The sequence below is a fragment of the Lepidochelys kempii genome, chromosome 1 (genome assembly GCF_965140285.1).
Source record: "Lepidochelys kempii isolate rLepKem1 chromosome 1, rLepKem1.hap1, whole genome shotgun sequence".
NCBI classification, from domain to species: Eukaryota; Metazoa; Chordata; order Testudines; family Cheloniidae; genus Lepidochelys; species Lepidochelys kempii.
Genome location: NC_136380.1, coordinates 193761180 through 193779670, shown reverse-complemented (window position 1 = coordinate 193779670; position 18491 = coordinate 193761180). Strand labels below are relative to the sequence as shown.

The window sequence follows — 18491 nt, the reverse complement described above, 5'->3', positions numbered from 1 at the left end:
TCCAATCTTGATTTAAAAATGGGAATCGACCCTGACCCTCAGTAAATTGTTCCAATCGCTAATTACTCTCAGTTAAAAAATTACATCTTGTTTCCAGTCTGAATTTGTCTAGCTTCCACTTCCAGCTATTGGATCATGTTGCACCTTTCCCTGCTAGACTGAAGAGCTCATTATCAAATATTTGTTCCTCACAGAGATACTTATAAACTGTAATCAAGTCACCCCGTAACCATTGCTTTGTTAAACTAAACATATTGAGCACCTTAAGTCTATCGCTATGAGGCAGGTTTTCTAATCCTTTAACTATTCTCATGTCTCTTTTCTCTGAACCCTCTGCCATTTATCAACATCCTTCTTAAATTGTGGGCACCAGAACTGGACACATTGTTCCAACAGTGCTAAAACTTCTCTACTCCTACTCAAGATCTGTTAATCAAGTATTTGTATTGCAAAGTTCCTTCTGATTTTGATCATTCTTCTGGATGAGTGGGGGGAAAATTCCCATGCCAGGGTTCACAAGTTTAGAGCAAACATTTTCAAAGTTATAAAGCAAAACTGAGGCATTTTCTTATAGCATGGAATACTGGCATTGCAAGTGAGATTGATGCATGCGGCAACTTAGAAGCATTTCATAGAGTCTAAACACTAAATACATTTTTATAAGGCTAATGCCTATTTGGAGCAAAACTAACATACAGGTGAACTGATCTGGTCTCCAGCTATGATTTTGCCAGCTATACTTCTGATTGGAAGGGGTGGATCTGAGCTGATGTTGCCTGCTTCTTTCAGTGACTGCTTGGACAAAAAAGTGTTTGGCGAGAAGTGTGAATAAAAATTCTGTTCCCTACACTGGCACAAACTATTTCTTTCCTGTCCTCTTTGGAGTGGGGGGTGCATGAGGCTGGGGTATGCCAGACCACCTTGGCAAGTTTTAAGATGACTTCATTAATGGGGAGTGGCACCTTGCTAGACTCAATGCTCTGCAAAATGTTGGGGAGTTTATAGTGCATAGCAACCCTTCTTACTAGGTCTTGGAATTGCAAAACATACAAAAAAATCCCCAATCCTCCACCCTACCCTCCACGGATTTGACACCTCAGAATGCAACAATTTGGTGACTCCAAATATTGGTGTCAGGGCAGCCATCCGGATCGCCCATCACTAGGGTCAGCCCTTGTGACGGGCCAATTAGCTCTACTCCAGTAGCCTGAAGCTCTTTCTTCAGATAATGTAGACTTATAACTGGACCTGTTCTCTAGATTCTCACCCTAAAATAGGAAACTCTCCAAATTCATAACACAAAGGTCAGATACTTTCCGCAGAGCTGTAATGTTAGTGTACTTAACAAAACACACTGGGAGGGACAAGCTTGTGAACAATCACATAATTGTTCTCCCAAAGACCCTTTCCTTGGTTTACAAATGTAGCTTTTCCTAGAAAAGAAACCAATTAAAGAAAGACAGGTTTAACAATGGCAGGCTAATGTTCAATACTAGAACCAATGTAATACTTAGAAGGCTGTGGTACTTATCTTCCTGAAAAAATGCCGAAGCAATCTGCACCCCAAATGCAAACTGTACACAGATCACGTCATCCACTACGGAGATGTAGCCACCTCTATTGTAAAATATGGCAGCTTTGTAACAGGGCACAGTAACAGTGTATAACAACTCTTCAGGTAGAAAACTAGGGGAGTTGTTCAGGAGGCAGAATTCATCACCTGACCTTAAAATTGAGCCAGAATACCACTTATAAGTACAGGCCTGGGGATCTTTAATAATCTCAAGTCATTAGGGTATCAGTTTTAGGTCTCCTCCGAAAATACTCTATAGCCCAAGAGTAGAGTTTCTTTCCTGGCTGCAGTAATAGACCGAGAATGAGAGCACAAGAAGATGCACTTTCTGCCGATTGCTTTTTTTTCTTCTCATTCTGCTGAACAGTAAGCGATAAGATGGTAAACACCAATTTCCTGAGCTGCAGACTCTGGGCATCTCCATCACTGCAGGTTTCAGAGTAACAGCCGTGTTAGTCTGTATTCGCAAAAAGAAAAGGAGTACTTGTGGCACCTTAGAGACTAACCAATTTATTAGAGCATAAGCTTTCGTGAGCTACAGCTCACTTCCTCAGATGCATATCGTGGAAACTGCAGCAGGCTTTATATATACACAGGAGACAGGCCAGTCCTTGCCTACAGACAGCCCCGCAACCTGAAGCAAATACTCACCAACAACCACATACCACACAACAGAACCACTAACCCAGGAACTTATCCTTGCAACAAAGCCCGTTGCCAATTGTGCCCACATATCTATTCAGGGGACACCATCACAGGGCCTAATAACATCAGCCACACTATCAGAGGCTCGTTCACCTGCACATCCACCAATGTGATATATGCCATCATGTGCCAGCAATGCCCCTCTGCCATATACATTGGTCAAACTGGACAGTCTCTACGTAAAAGAATAAATGGACACAAATCAGGTGTCAAGAATTATAACATTCATAAACCAGTCGGAGAACACTTCAATCTCTCTGGTCACGCAATCACAGACATGAAGGTCGCTATCTTAAAACAAAAAAACTTCAAATCCAGACTCCAGCGAGAAACTGCTGAATTGGAATTCATTTGCAAATTGGATACTATTAATTTAGGCTTAAATAGAGACTGGGAGTGGCTAAGTCATTATGCAAGGTAGCCTGTTTCCTCTTGTTTTTTCCTACCCCCCGCCCCCAGATGTTCTGGTTTAACTTGGATTTAAACTTGAAGAGTGGTCAGTTTGGATGAGCTATTACCAGCAGGAGAGTGAGTTTGTGTGTGTATGGGGGTGGGGGGGATGTGAGAAAACCTGGATTTGTGCAGGAAATAGCCCAACTTGATTGTCATGCACATTGTGTAAAGAGTTGTCACTTTGGATGGGCTATCACCAGCAGGAGAGTGAATTTGTGTGGGGGGGGTGGAGGGTGAGAAAACCTGGATTTGTGCTGGAAATGGCCCACCTGATGATCACTTTAGATAAGCTATTACCAGCAGGACAGTGGGGTGGGAGGAGGTATTGTTTCATATTCTCTGTGTATATATAAAGCCTGCTGCAGTTTCCACGATATGCATCTGAGGAAGTGAGCTGTAGCTCACGAAAGCTTATGCTCTAATAAATTGGTTAGTCTCTAAGGTGCCACAAGTACTCCTTTTCTTTTTCCATCACTGCAGACCTTTAAGGGCACTGCAATCTTTTGTATATGCTTTAGATTAAGAAGGGGAAAAAAAAAGAAGAGCGTGAGCTGTACAATGCTGAGAGTTAAGGCTCCGATGTTGCAAGGGGCTGACCAACTTCCACAAGGCGCTGAGTGCCCTTAAATCTACAGGGCCGCAAGCTATTTCGTCAGTGAAAGTCAGTCACGCTGTCCAGAAGTGCATTAAATGCCAACATTTTAATAATGCAAGTTAATGAATTATGGGCATTGTCTAGAACTGTGGACCTGCAACTTTTAACCTGTGATTGAATTGGAAATTTAACTGCTGTGCAGCTTGTGAGAAAAGTAACCTGAACAGCAATGAATCTAGATACTCTTGAAGACCTATGAAACTATTCAGAGAGCTACGAAGCCTCAAGATGTTTCTTTAAGAGCGTTCACAAATGACCTATAGACGGCTGGCAGCTTTCTCCTTAGAATATCCCCCTGAGAGCAGGTGTTTATTCTGCTGAGAAAGAATTAAGAGGTTTCTGCCAACCAAGGCAGGTAGGAGGCTTGTTAATCCATCTCGACAGAAGGGAGATATAAAGAGGACCTGGAGCGTGCGCTGAACAGTGATGAAGTAGGATCCTTTGGATCAGCTAATCACCGGGAAAAGACTTGAGTTGAACTTGGTTCATTTTTTGTTAGTCAAACAAAACTCCAGAAAGCAAACACATTGTGATTGTATGGTGTGTGGACTTGGCTTTAGAAAGTATTTGGAAAGGTACATAACTCACATAACCCTTATACATTTAAGAATTTCTTCCCTGTTTGAAGTCACTAGATTCAGACTGTCCCTGGATTTCAGGACTTGGGATAAAAGGGGGCTAGTTGGTGAAAAACTAGGCTTAATTTCTCATCTCTGGATAGCAAGAAGATGCTCTACCATACAGTCAGATGTGAAAGTAAGCCGGTACGCCCCGGTATGGCATACCAGTAAGAGCCGGTGCGCCGTACTGGAGTGGATCGGCTTCCCCAGGCGCAATTTAAAGGGCCTGCGGCTCCCATCAGTGGCTGGAGCCCCCGGCCCTTTAATTTGCTGCCAGAGCCCCACTGCCGGAGCCCTGGGGTAGCGGTGGGGCCGGGACAGCGATTTAAAGGGCCTGGGGCGGTAGCGGCGGCTGAGCCCTGGGCCCTTTAAATCATCCCCGGAGCCCCACTGCCACTTCCCCAGGGCTCCGGCAGGCTCCGGGGACGATTTAAAGGGCCCGGGGCGGTAGTGGCAGCTGGAGCCCCGTCCCCGGAACCCTGCTGCCAGAGTCCTGGGGAAGTGGCTGCGGGGCTCCAGGGACGATTTAAAGGGCCCAGGGCTCCGGCCGCTGTTACCACTCAGGGCCCTTAAACCGCTGCCAGAGGCCCTGGCTGCCGCTGTTACCCTGGGGAGGGGGAAGGAGGCACTTGCCGGTACAGGGTGGGCAGGGTTTCAGAAATACCAAAAAACTTTCACACCAATGTTTTGGTGTTTCCAAAATGAAATATTGCAGATTTCCACTTCCATGAAGTTATTTGAGTTTTTGGATCACAATCACACTATTAAGATATGGACTACACCAATAAAATTGAAGAAACTCTGCTTTATTATACCCTCTCTGAAAAGAAATATATAAAAATCTCAAAATAAAGCCTTATAGATTTTTAAACTTCTTCAATAATCTGAAAAAAAATCGGTCATATACTGGTTTTAGTTAATGTCAAAAATGGCTAAAAAATCCTTACAATGGAATTATATGCATTACTGTAACTTGAGAATATAAATTCAAACAGTCTGCTTAATCATCTCATCATATATCTTCAAAACCTGTGTGACAGTGAAGTTGTGTCTTTAAAATATCCTTACCTTTAGATAAAGCAAACGTAGTTCTTTAATATTCTATATAAACTGCTCAAATATGACCCACAGAAGACTGAAAAGAGTTAGTGCAGTAGACAGATATTACCCTTAAACTATAAAAACTGTAAGTGGAACTTCTTTGACTTTTTCCTCTATGCTTTGAAGAAATTCCAAACACAAAACATTGTGTATGGCAGTATTTTTATACTATACCATTTTGCTACTTAGAACTTTAAGAAAGTTTACAACACATCGCTTCTTGATCAAAGACACTATTCTAGCGCTTATGTATCAGTGACAATACATACAAGACAACCCCTGCTGTCTACAAACGGAGTTATAAATTCTCCTTTCAACATTTTGGGCCAAATCCTGAGCAGGTATAAATTGGCTTAGCTCTTTTGAAATAAATGGAGTTATATTTATTCACATCGCTGAGGATGTGGCCTTCACTTGCTAAGAGAGAGGCATATTTGTGCCACTGGAGATAAAAAATGGATATTCTCTTCAGCTATGAAGGTTAAATATCAAGGTTGAAGTCTTCTTGCCTTTGCACCACATGAAAAGGTTTTTAGTACAAGGTGAAGTTTAAGCACCTTCACCTGGTTGTAAATATTTCAGGGTAAAAGCACTCCTTTTCTTTGAGGGTGTATTTTCCCGAGACTTATCTGACTGAATTTGCCCTTAGTGAGAGAATTTTTGCTATGAGCTTATTTTCACTTCAAGTATTTTCACTTTCACAGGCTTTACTTTGATATACTCTTCACAGGCAGAAGGCACTTACTGTACTATCTCCCTCTCTCTCTCTTTGGCAGCTGCAGTTGTCTGCTTCTCTCATGAATTACTGCATTGCTAAGTTATTACTTTTGTCACAAGTTGCCAATACATTCTGGATGATCAAGTACACAGTGATTATAGAGCTACTGAGAAAATCTGAACCAGGCCATAAAAACCCAACACATCTCACTGTAGAATGGCTCAACTGCTAACACATAATTTGTTTTGTCTAAATTAAGTTTATCTCCTGATACCAGACTGCAAGCCTGGCTCAGCAGATAACATATTTTACCACAAGAAAGTTATATAGTTCACATCAGAGCAAAACAGAAATGGGTTGAACCTCAAGTTGAGAACTTCCATGACCCCCAAGCATGGGGCCCTGAGTTGCCACAGACCCTCTCTCCATATTCGAAGCAGTCAACTCTCAATCCCTCCCCTGAACTAAAAGGGAGGGAAACTGAGCTGTAGTTAACTCCTTGTTCAGAGATCAGGTAATATACCTAGATTCTGTAACCCTAAATATATGTATTTATTTAAAGAGATAGACTACATTTTATCTTCTGTAGAATATCTCTATTCCATCCTGCTTTGAGTAAAACACACCAGTTCATTCACTCGATTGTAACAGATGTTCAGTTTTTTTCAGCCAAAAATTCTACAAAAAGAGCAAGCAAAGGGAAAGGATAAAAGTCTTTTATCTTAAGGTAGATGCCACCCTATTTATATGTATTGGCTGTAAAAGGTATAGAATGTAAGTCTTAAGCATACCCCTGATTTTAAGAGAAAAATATTACAGGTGCTAACCAGTTTCTTGCCCTTTCAATAACTTTTCCCACATCTGCTGCTGTGACAACCCTCCTAGGAGAAAGACTCTCGTCTTTTAGGGTATGTCTACACTACGAAATTAGGTCGAATTTATAGAAGTCGTTTTTTTTTAAATCGGTTTTATATATTCGAGTGTGTGTGTCCCCACAGAAAATGCTCTAAGTGCATTAAGTGCATTAACTCGGCGGAGCGCTTCCACAGTACCGAGGCAAGCGTCGACTTCTGGAGCGTTGCACTGTGGGTAGCTATCCCACAGTTCCCGCAGTCTCCGCTGCCCATTGGAATTCTGGGTTGATATCCCAATGCCTGATGGGGCTAAAACATTGTCGCGGGTGGTTCTGGGTACATATCGTCAGGACCCCATTCCCACCCTCCCTCCCCCTGTGAAAACAAGGGCAGACAATCATTTCGCGCCTTTTTTGTCTGCTGCCAGCCAAAGATGTAAAGGATAGATGGAGTGGGTCAGAACAAGAAATAGACCAGATTTGTTTTGTACTCATTTTCCTCCTCCCCTGTCTAGATCACACTGCAGTCAGTCACAGAGAAGGCGCAGCGAGGTTAATCTAGCCATGTATCAATCAGAGGCCAGGCTAACCTCCTTGTTCCAATAACAACGATAACTTTGGTGCACCATTTCTTATTGGAACCCTCCATGCAGTCCTGCCTGAAATACTCCTTGATGTACAGGCACACCCTTTGTTGATTTTAGCTCCCTGAAGCCAACCCTGTAAGCTGTGTCGTCAGTCGCCCCTCCCTCCGTCAGAGCAACGGCAGACAATCGTTCCGCGCCTTTTTTCTGTGCGGACGCCATACCAAGGCAAGCATGGAGGCCGCTGAGCTCATTTTGGCAATTAGGAGCACATCAACCACCACACGCATTATCCAGCAGTATATGCAGCACCAGAACATGGCAACGCGATACCGGGCGAGGAGGCGACGTCAGCGCGGTCCCGTGAGCGATCAGGACATGGACACAGATTTCTCTGAAAGCATGGGCCCTGCCAATGCATGCATCATGGTGCTAATGGGGCAGGTTCATGCTGTGGAACGCCGATTCTGGGCTCGGGAAACAAGCACAGACTGGTGGGACCGCATAGTGTTGCAGGTCTGGGACGATTCCCAGTGGCTGCGAAACTTTCGCATGCGTAAGGGCACTTTCATGGAACTTTGTGACTTGCTTTCCCCTGCCCTGAAGCGCATGAATACCAGGATGAGAGCAGCCCTCACAGTTGAGAAGCGAGTGGCGATAGCCCTGTGGAAGCTTGCAATGCCAGACAGCTACCGGTCAGTTGGGAATCAATTTGGAGTGGGCAAATCTACTGTGGGGGCTGCTGTGATGCAAGTAGCTCACGCAATCAAAGATCTGCTGATATCAAGGGTAGTAACCCTGGGAAATGTGCAGGTCATAGTGGATGGCTTTGCTGCAATGGGATTCCCTAACTGTGGTGGGGCTATAGACGGAACCCATATCCCTATCTTGGCACCAGAGCACCAAGCCGGCGAGTACATAAACCGCAAGGGGTACTTTTCGATAGTGCTGCAAGCTCTGGTGGATCACAAGGGACGTTTCACCAACATCAACGTGGGATGGCCGGGAAAGGTGCATGACGCTCGCATCTTCAGGAACTCTGGTCTGTTTCAAAAGCTGCAGGAAGGGACTTTCTTCCCAGACCAGAAAATAACTGTTGGGGATGTTGAAATGCCTATATGTATCCTTGGGGACCCAGCCTACCCCTTAATGCCATGGCTCATGAAGCCGTACACAGGCAGCCTGGACAGTGGTCAGGAGCTGTTCAACTACAGGCTGAGCAAGTGCAGAATGGTGGTAGAATGTGCATTTGGACGTTTAAAGGCGCGCTGGCGCAGTTTACTGACTCGCTTAGACCTCAGCGAAACCAATATTCCCACTGTTATTACTGCTTGCTGTGTGCTCCACAATATCTGTGAGAGTAAGGGGGAGACGTTTATGGCGGGGTGGGAGGTTGAGGCAAATCGCCTAGCTGCTGGTTACGCGCAGCCAGACACCAGGGCAGTTAGAAGAGCTCAGCAGGGTGCGGTACGCATCAGAGAAGCTTTGAAAACCAGTTTCATGACTGGCCAGGCTACAGTGTGAAAGTTCTGTTTGTTTCTCCTTGATGAAACCCCCCGCCCCTTGGTTCACTCTACTTCCCTGTAAGCTAACCACCCTCCCCTCCTCCCTTTAATCACCGCTTGCAGAGGCAATAAAGTCATTGCTGCTTCACAGTCATGCATTCGTTATTCATTCATCACACAAATAGGGAGATGACTACCAAGGTATCCCAGGAGGGGTGGTGGAGGAGGGAAGGAAAATGCCACACAGCACTTTGAGCAGAGCACTTCAAAAGTTTACAACTTTAAAATTTATTGAATGCCAGCCTTCTTTTTTTTGGGCAATCCTCTGTTGTGGAGTGGCTGGTTGGCCGGAGGCCCCCCCACCGCGTTCTTGGGCGTCTGGGTGTGGAGGCTATGGAACTTGGGGACGAGGGCGGTTGGTTACAGAGGGGCAGCAGTGGCAGTCTGTGCTCCAGCTGCCTTTGCTGCAGCTCAACCATACACTGGAGCATTCTGGTTTGGTCCTGCAGCAGCCTCAGCATTGAATCCTGCCTCCTCTCATCACGCTGCCGCCACATTTGAGCTTCAGCCCTGTCTTCAGCCCGCCACTTACTCTCTTCAGCCCGCCACTTACTCTCTTCAGCCCGCCACCTCTCCTCCCGGTCATTTTGTGCTTTCCTGCACTCTGACATTATTTGCCTCCACGCATTCGTCTGTGCTCTGTCAGTGTGGGAGGACAGCATGAGCTCGGAGAACATTTCATCGCGAGTGCGTTTTTTTTTCTTTCTAAGCTTCACTAGCCTCTGGGAAGGAGAAGATCCTGTGATCATTGAAACACATGCAGCTGGTGGAGAAAAAAAAAGGGACAGCGGTATTTAAAAAGACACATTTTATAAAACAGTCGCTACACTCTTTCAGGGTAAACCTTGCTGTTAACATTACATACATAGCACATGTGCTTTCGTTACAAGGTCGCATTTTGCCTCCTCCCACCGCGTGACTACCCCCTCAACCTTCCCCCCTCCCTGTGGCTAACAGCGGGGAACATTTCTGTTCAGCCACAGGCAAACATCCCAGCAGGAATGGGCTATACTGAGTGTCCCTGAAGAAAAGCACCCTATTTCAACCAGGTGACCATGAATTATATCTCACTCTCCTGAGGATAACACAGAGAGAGAAAGAACGGATTTTGGTTGAATGCCAGCAAACATACACTGCAATGCTTTGTTCTACAGTGATTCCCGAGTATGTGTTACTGGCCTGGAGTGATAAAGTGTCCTACCATGAAGGACGAAATAAGGCTGCCCTCCCCAGAAACCTTTTGCAAAGGCTTTAGGACTACATCTAGGAGAACCGCAAATGCCAGGGCAAAGTAATCCTTTCACATGCTTGCTTTTAAACCATGTATAGCATTTTAAAAGGTACACTCACCAGAGGTCCCTTCTCCGCCTGCTGGGTCCAGGAGGCAGCCTTGGGTGGGTTCGGGGGGTACTGGCTCCAGGTCTAGGGTGAGAAACAGTTCCTGGCTGTCGGGAAAACCGGTTTCTCCGCTTGCTTGCTGTGAGCTATCTACAACCTCCTCCTCCTCATCATCTTCTTCGTCCCCAAAACCTGCTTCCATATTGCCTCCATCTCCATTGAAGGAGTCAAACAACACGGCTGGGGTAGTGGTGGCTGAACCCCCTAAAATGGCATGCAGCTCATCATAGAAGCGGCATGTTTGGGGCTCTGACCCAGAGCGGCTGTTCGCCTCTCTGGTTTTCTGGTAGGCTTGCCTCAGCTCCTTCAGTTTCACGCGGCACTGCTTCGGGTCCCTGTTATGGCCTCTGTCCTTCATGCCCTGGGAGATTTTCACAAAGGTTTTGGCATTTCGAAAACTGGAACGGAGTTCTGATAGCACGGATTCCTCTCCCCAAACAGCGATCAGATCCCGTACCTCCCGTTCGGTCCATGCTGGAGCTCTTTTGCGATTCTGGGACTCCATCATGGTCACCTGTGCTGATGAGCTCTGCATGGTCACCTGCAGCTTGCCACGCTGGCCAAACAGGAAATGAGATTCAAAAGTTCGCGGTTCTTTTCCTGTCTACCTGGCCAGTGCATCTGAGTTGAGAGTGCTGTCCAGAGCGGTCAGAATGGAGCACTCTGGGATAGCTCCCGGAGGCCAATACCATGGAATTGTGTCCACAGTACCCCAAATTTGAGCTGGGAACGTCGATTTAAGCGCTAATCCACTTGTCAGGGGTGGAGTAAGGAAATCGATTTTAAGAGCCCTTTAAGTCGAAATAAAGGGCTTCACTGTGTGGACGGGTGCAGGTTTAAATCGATTTAACGTTGCTAAATTCGACCTAAAGTCCGAGTGTAGACCAGGGCTTAGATTACAAAAGCCTACAGATGAGCATTATACAACATCCCAATATCTTGCAGAATGGGAAAGCAGCATCAGTTCAAATCCATAATTTAACATTAAGTTAAAAGTCTGGGACAAGTAGCTTTATGGTGGATTTTATGAAATCTTAAAACAGACGAGTTGTCTAACTTCTCTGAAATGGGGAAGGTTCCCTAACCAGATGAAATGAGAAGCATGTTTTTTTTCTCTAATGTAGAATTTAACTCATAAAGATAAGGTTAGATACTATTTTGATAACAGTTTTCCTTTTCTAGATTATTTATTGATCTTAGTAAGTATACAGATCTTTGTAGAAATATTTTTAAAAAACTTCATTAATTTCTGGAGGATGCATATTTCCAAAACTTTGAGCCACCTTTTTTAGTTGGCTGCCAAAACTAGAAATTTCAGTAATGCAGGACCATAGTTTAATAGATAACATTTTAAATGTATGCATGAGGTGGAAGAATTTTATGCTATGTTCAACCTGATAAATATAAGGGATAAATCCCAATAGAAATCAGAGAAGTCAGTGCATTAGACATCAGAAAATAATCTTGCAGATATCATAATGTATAAGTCTGTATCAAAACAGCAGACATTTTCAAATATCTAGGCCAACGTTTTGGCAAGTGACGAGCAATTCTGGGTGCTTCCATTTGTGGGTGCTTAACTTGACACCTTAAAGACTCTGATTCCCAGGAAGTATTAGGTCCCATCCTTGGTTTCTGGAAATCTAACCTCAGATGTTTTATGAGGCCCTGATTTGCTGAGGCACCCATAAAATACTAGACCGTTATCAAAATATTGGTCTAAAATAAAATTTCTGAATTAATATTAATAGCACTTAGATATCTGGCTCTGTGAACCATAGATTACATATAGGGAAGTTGAGAGAAGTTCTTGGAGAAAACTAACATATGGCCAAGAAATTCTGTAGCAGCTAAAAAGAGTTTCTAAAATGTTGTTAAAGCTATATTTGAAGTGTAACCATTAGCACATTATTTGTAAGTGATTAAGAGAGAAAAAAATTGGTATCTTTCCTTCAAATCAGATTTCATTTTAATGGATTCAGAGTTTGCTAGCTGGCCAACCGTACTGCTACACTCCTTGAATTAGTTGATTCTGATTAACCAATTACCAGTCAGTCCCTCCATGTAGTTGTCTAGCGACCTCCAATGACAAATGAACGTAATATAAATAGCAAATGTCCACACTACTTAGTTCATTTGTGACAAAGCAAAATATTCTATTATATACCCCAGAGTCTTGTGTTATAGCAACCAGCAGTACTCAGAATACATAAACATAGATTAAAGCACAGTAATTTCTCAATATTAAAAAAACCTAAACAACTGTTAAAGCAAATTAATATTAATGTTACCAGTATACGATTTTATCACATGACTAGCTAAAATTTAGCATTAGCTCTCTAGTAATCCCTGGGCCATTAGGCGCAATGTAACATCACACACATCACATGCACAAACACCCCAAATCTCTATTATTTTAAAAATGCTCTTACACTAAATTTAACTTATATTCATAATGAAGTATGTCAGAGAAAGGGATTTTCTAAAGTTTAAACCAAGATGGGATTAATGCTCCTTGTCTGGACCTTGGATCACCAAATGTAATCCCTGCTGGAATCCCTGATACGAAGCACTAATGCATTTTGCTTTACTAGTAAAGTAGTCATTACAACCTCACTGGGTTCACTGGGACAGAAAGAGAATGTCCGAATGCTTTTTCCAGGGGTGTGTGAGCATGGACGAGCCCACTGAATCTTTCTGGTGAAGAGTGCCTTTGAATTCATTATGTGAAGTTGCTAGTTGGAGCCCAAGCCTGCTCTCATTTCAGTCAACGGCCAAAACCCGAGTGACTTCAGTGGGAGTAGGGTTAGGCAATATTTCAAGGTGCTTCCTAGACCCAGGAGAAAATTAAGAAGGTGAGCTCTTTTGGATGTGGATCCTATGATAAGAGGGAACCTGTATGAAGCACAGAATTAACAAGAGCAGCAGGCAGTGATGCAGGTAACATCTGCTGTACAACCACACTGCAATATCAAACATTGAGGAGTTGGGGGAAAAAATAAAAGTCCTTAAGGGCAGCTGGAGCCATCTCTGGAGGCCCATTTGATTCATTTCAAACTAAAACTTACAACACACTCAGCATCATGAAGAAATGTTTCATTCAATGAACAGCATATTTAATAGTTCTTCATAAGCTCTGACATATGTGCACGGAGACAAACAATTACTCTTTTTCAAGTAGATTTATGGGGAAAAAATCTCCACTGTCTAACACACTCTAAAAAACACACTTAGAAATTCAGTCTTCAGTGACTAGATTTGATTCAGAAAGTACTATAAGGATTGTACACAGACATTTTTCAAAAAGGCAAACTCTCATGAAAGTTCAGGGTTAGCTTCTGGCTACTTAAATATACCCACATGGAGTTTCTTGCTATCTCTGAACCACAGGTCTAAATAACCAGTGTGACCAGAACATTGAGCTATACCATTCGATGCAGCAAGTTACACGGCTTTAACCAAGCTAGGTAGTTAAGTGGAAAGCCTTACCTTATTCATGTCAAAAGTGTGAAATACTTGTTCAACGTACTTGTTTGCATCTTGAGTAAGACCTTGCAGACCTAGAACATGTTTAAATTCATGAAGACAAAGCTGTCCAGATGGGCACTCCTTCATAAATTTTGTGTACCAGTGATGGATTTCCATGGCGTTAATATCATCCGCTGATGCACTGGCTCCCATCGTGTCAAACATTCCAAGTACCCTTTTTCAGTACTTATTCATCCAAATGCTTATGCTGCTTAGCTCTTGTGGCTTGCCGACAATGATCATTTAGACACTAACTCAGCATCTAGGAGCTACTGTAAACCTCTTACAGGTCTCCACAGATATAAGTTAAGTAAATATAGCATCCTAGTGAGATTACCTTCAGTGCCCAGCTTAAATGCAGAAGGGTTTTATCAGTCGATGATACTCTTTCCTCCCACTCAGTGCTCATGGTGCTGGGACATACTGTACAATGAGGAGAGACTGGCCAGATTTTGATTTCACATCAAGGTTTATGGAGTTAAACCAATGTAAAAAGGGTGTGTATGAGGTGAGATTCAGGCATTTTGAAAAAGTTGTAGAACAGTTGTTTCAATATTTCACAGGAATAGGGGTGTGTCAGGCATAGTTTCTCACTAAACTCTGGGGCCCAGCTGTCCTGTTGCATACACAGGGGCTTTGCATTGAGGAAATGGCCTAAGTTGGTTCACTTACCATTTACTGTCAGCTTATACCATCTTGTTGACCATAAGAACATAAGACTGGCCATACTAGGTCAGACCAATAGTCTACCTAGCCCAGTATCCTGTCTTCTGACAGTGGCCAATGCCAGATGCCCCAGAGGGAATAAACAGAACAGGCAATCATCAAGTGATCCATCCCCTGTTGTTCTGGCAAACAGAGGCTAGGGATACCATCCCTGCCCATCCTGGCTAATAGTCATTGATGGACCTATCCTCCATGAACTTATCTGGTTCTCACCCTGTTATGGTCTTGGCCTTCATAACATCCTCTGGCAAAGAGTTCCACAGTTTGACTGTGGGTTGTGTGAAGAAATACTTCCTTTCATTTGTTTTAAATCTGCTTCCTATTAATTTCATTTGGTGACCCCCTAGTTCTTGGGTTATGAGGAGTAAATAACACTTCCTTATTTACTTTCTCCATACCAGTCTTGATTTTATAGACTTCTATCATATCCCACCCTTTGTTGTCTCTTTTCCAAGCTGAAAAGTCCCACTCTTATTAATCTCTCCTGTTCCATACCCCTAATAATTTTCCTTGCCCTTTTCTCTACCTTTTCCAATTCCAATATATCTTTTTTGAGATAGGGAGACCATATGTGCACACAGTATTCAAGATGTGGACGTACCATGGATTTATACAGAGGCAATATGATATTTTCTGTCATATTATTTATCCCTTTCCTAATGATTCCCAAGATTCTGTTAGATGTTTTGACTGCACATTGAGTGGATGTTTTCAGATAACTATCCAACACTGCAGCATACTATTGCCCCTTATGTTAGTGCTGAGCTGTATCCCCTTTCACTTCCCACTATGCGCTACACAGAGACAAGGCCACACAGGAAAAGACCTATCACTGAACATGTTGAAGCATCAAGAGCTGCTCCTCTGGATCTCCCTGCATGGGACTTGGACTGTAACAGCAAGTACCAGGCTTTTAAATATATATACTACAAGAGTGAAATGAATAGTTTGCACTTAAATAGCAACTTCCATTGAAGCATCTGAACCCACTTATTGTACCCACTCTTGGATATCTGAAAACACTTTGGACAACTACCTCCAACGCATATAATTGTTCACTGCTTTCTTTCTTTTTAAATCTCTCTTACCCATGCGGCTCTTTACATAATTTTGGTGAGCAGTTATAGACTAAACCTGTTATACGAGATGACTTTTAAGACAAACTCTGACAAAGAACAAACAGCAATTGTACGCTACGCACAAAGACCTAAATGGTCATTTACGTTTGTAGTACTTGTTATGTGGTAGTAGTTAATGGTTTAACGTCACAGCAGCCAAAACTGATTAATATAGTTTAGCTATTTAGGCATGACCTATACAGTAACTCTCAAAGGTAATTCAAAAAGTGTGTCAAAATGGAGGGAACAGAATAGTGCAAGAGAAAAATGTGGTGTATCCATCTCATTCTGCAGGGCTGAACATAAATGCAGAGGTCCTTCAAAGTCCTGTACAACTGCACAAACTATACAGGCCTAATTTTCAAGAGGGCTCAGGCCCAGCCTCCTTTCGCAGATGGCTATATTTTCTAGCACATGATGTACCCATACGAAACAAGGTTGCTCTTTCAAAAATTTGGCCTCAAGCCTGCAAAGGAATTGCACTCTACTGTATAGGTGATGTGACCATATCTGACCTTAAGTTTATAAAACAGATTAAAAGGAGAACATACTTAATCTCTGCAGAAGTGAGGAGGGACAAGTGGGTAGGCGTACAATTTAAAGCAAACTGGACTAATTGTAGTTAATATTTTTTTGAAGAACAAGGACGTGCCAGTGTAGACTGGAAAATTCTTCCTCAGTAGTACGTTTGCCATAGTGTCCAAAATTAATGCTGAGTATTAAGATATGAGACATTGTTATTATTTAACTCTGTGGACTCTATGCTTGGTTTTGTAACACTCTGAGCTTTTCATTTAAGTTCCATAAGACAAATAAAGTGCTGGAGCATTATAACTAAGTAAAAACCAGAAGTCCAAGCGTATCTCAGTAGCCAAATGTTTCTTGAAAGTATGTGCTAGTCTGGTTTGTGTAAGATGTACAGACAGGACTTCAAAAACAAGTTCCATTACAAACTAGCTTTCATTAAAAACATTTTTCAAATAATCCCAATAGATCAAATGCTGAACTCTTTTCTTGGGCTCCATTCCTTCAATGGGACTCTATATGGGTTCAGCAGTCTACCAATATGCTATCAGATGCAGGGTTGAGGCTGGAGTTTGCAACTCAAGCAAGCTCCCATTGACTTCTGTACTAAGGAGTTTCTCTGTGTAATGCCTGAAAAAAGTAGACTAAATACTGAACAGCCAGAAACATTCCCTTCGTAAATATAAATAAATTAGCCAAAGGTTTGCAAGCTCTCTAGAACAACTGTATTTGTCACATCCAATAATCGGAAACATGTAACAAAGATACTGTAAAATAACATTTTTAAAGTCTTTTATCTTCATTGACTAAACGGAAATCTTCAATAATATCTATTACTATGAAGTACTAACATATGATACACAGGTCGGTCTGTATCTATGAAGTTACTACATCAAACAAATGAAAGTAGTGTTTATAGCTCAAAGGTAAAACAAAACATCTTCTCAAGAGCATAATGCACAAAAATTCAAAGGAGAAGCTGACCGGGTCAATTTCTCAAAAGCATAAGCCATGATAATTTTCTTTGTTAACAGTTTACATTCATATTATGTTAAGATTAATTTTCCAATGTATTTCTAAAAGTTGTGATAGTATAAATGTATGAGCAGTGGAGACCAAGCCACCTCAGTTCTTGAAAACATCCACAATTTCTTCACATGGCACGACAGGTTCTCCTAACTCTGCTGTGTTTGTATTTACAATGGGTAAACTTACAATGCCAGATTGGCACATGTCTTGTTTAAGGAGCTCTTCGAGATAGCCATCAATTTGTTTTAAGTCATCTACATGGTCACCCTAAAAAAACAAACATGCATGGATCTATAAGCACTTAGTATCCTTGTAAATATTATTATGTTACAAAAAATATTATGTAATGTTTAAAGTATTGCAAACAAATATAGCTATGTTTACCCAGCCCTAAGAGCACACAATCTAAAATAGATAACGCAAACTGAAAAAAAACAAACAAAAAAAACCACAGCTGAGGAGACGGAGTGTGCGTGGCAATTAGTGACTGGAAGGGAGGAGGGATTGCTTGTAGAAGCAGGTAAGCAAGGATCTGGGAGAAAAGACAGCCTTGTAAAGTAATTAGTCTGTTCTAGATTTATAGGCAATGTAATAAAAGGAACAAAACTGGTGGCAAAGCATGACAAAGCATGGAGCAGAGAGAAAAGAAAGCAGAGATACAGACAGAGGGGTAGGGGTGTGATTATATAGAACTCTGTAGAAGAGAACGAGAAGCTTGCATCTGATGCAATAAAAGACAAGACCACTGAAGGGAATCAAAGGGGATAGCATGGCCACTGAAGAAGATGGATGGGCGTTAGCAATGGTGTTTGGACGGACTGGAGAGGGAGAGATGAAAGGCAGTGAGGGGAAGATAGGAGTATTTTTACAGCGGTGTGTTATACCATAAGGGCATTTACATTAACAGTCTTAAAACCAGTGTTAAAGGAATCTAGGCAATTTTTCCACTGAAAACCTATTTAATAGCAAAACTTAAGCATTAGCTCAGAATTTAATTAATTACAGTCTCACTAAATTCCTAAAATAAAAAATACATAAACGATTTATGAGAACCAGTTGCTCATTTACAGTCTTATCTTGCAAAGTGCTGAGTGTCTGTCAGTTCCGGACACAGGATTTAGAGAGGGAGCCAGGACTGAAAAAAATAATGTCCATTAGCCTTTTTTTTTTCCCCCTCTTTTTCATAAGATAAAGCAACTGACTGCTCCAACCTAAACATCTCCAGTCCTGATGTAAAAAAATTTACTATTGGGTCCAGATTTTTGCAGTCCTCAATATTTTGATGTTCTTTAATTTCAAGAGACACAGTGATTGTAAGAGTCAGGATGAAGCATTTTTGC

At 42.4% G+C, this 18491-nt stretch overlaps 2 protein-coding genes across 2 annotated transcripts in view; both read right to left on the bottom strand.

Moving 5' to 3' along the window:
* Window positions 1–13906, bottom strand: part of GUCA1C (guanylate cyclase activator 1C) — a 45660-nt gene extending 31754 nt beyond the window's left edge. Inside the window, exon 1 of the mRNA XM_073306162.1 lies at window positions 13715–13906. Coding sequence (XP_073162263.1) covers window positions 13715–13906 — 192 coding nt within the window. The remainder of the gene's footprint in view (window positions 1–13714) is intronic.
* Window positions 13907–16920: 3014 nt separating this feature from the next.
* MORC1 (MORC family CW-type zinc finger 1) overlaps window positions 16921–18491 on the bottom strand; it is a 96949-nt gene continuing 95378 nt past the window's right edge. The window contains exon 28 of the mRNA XM_073306177.1: window positions 16921–17418. Within this exon, the coding sequence (XP_073162278.1) occupies window positions 17248–17418 (171 nt within the window). The 3' untranslated portion in view covers window positions 16921–17247. The remainder of the gene's footprint in view (window positions 17419–18491) is intronic.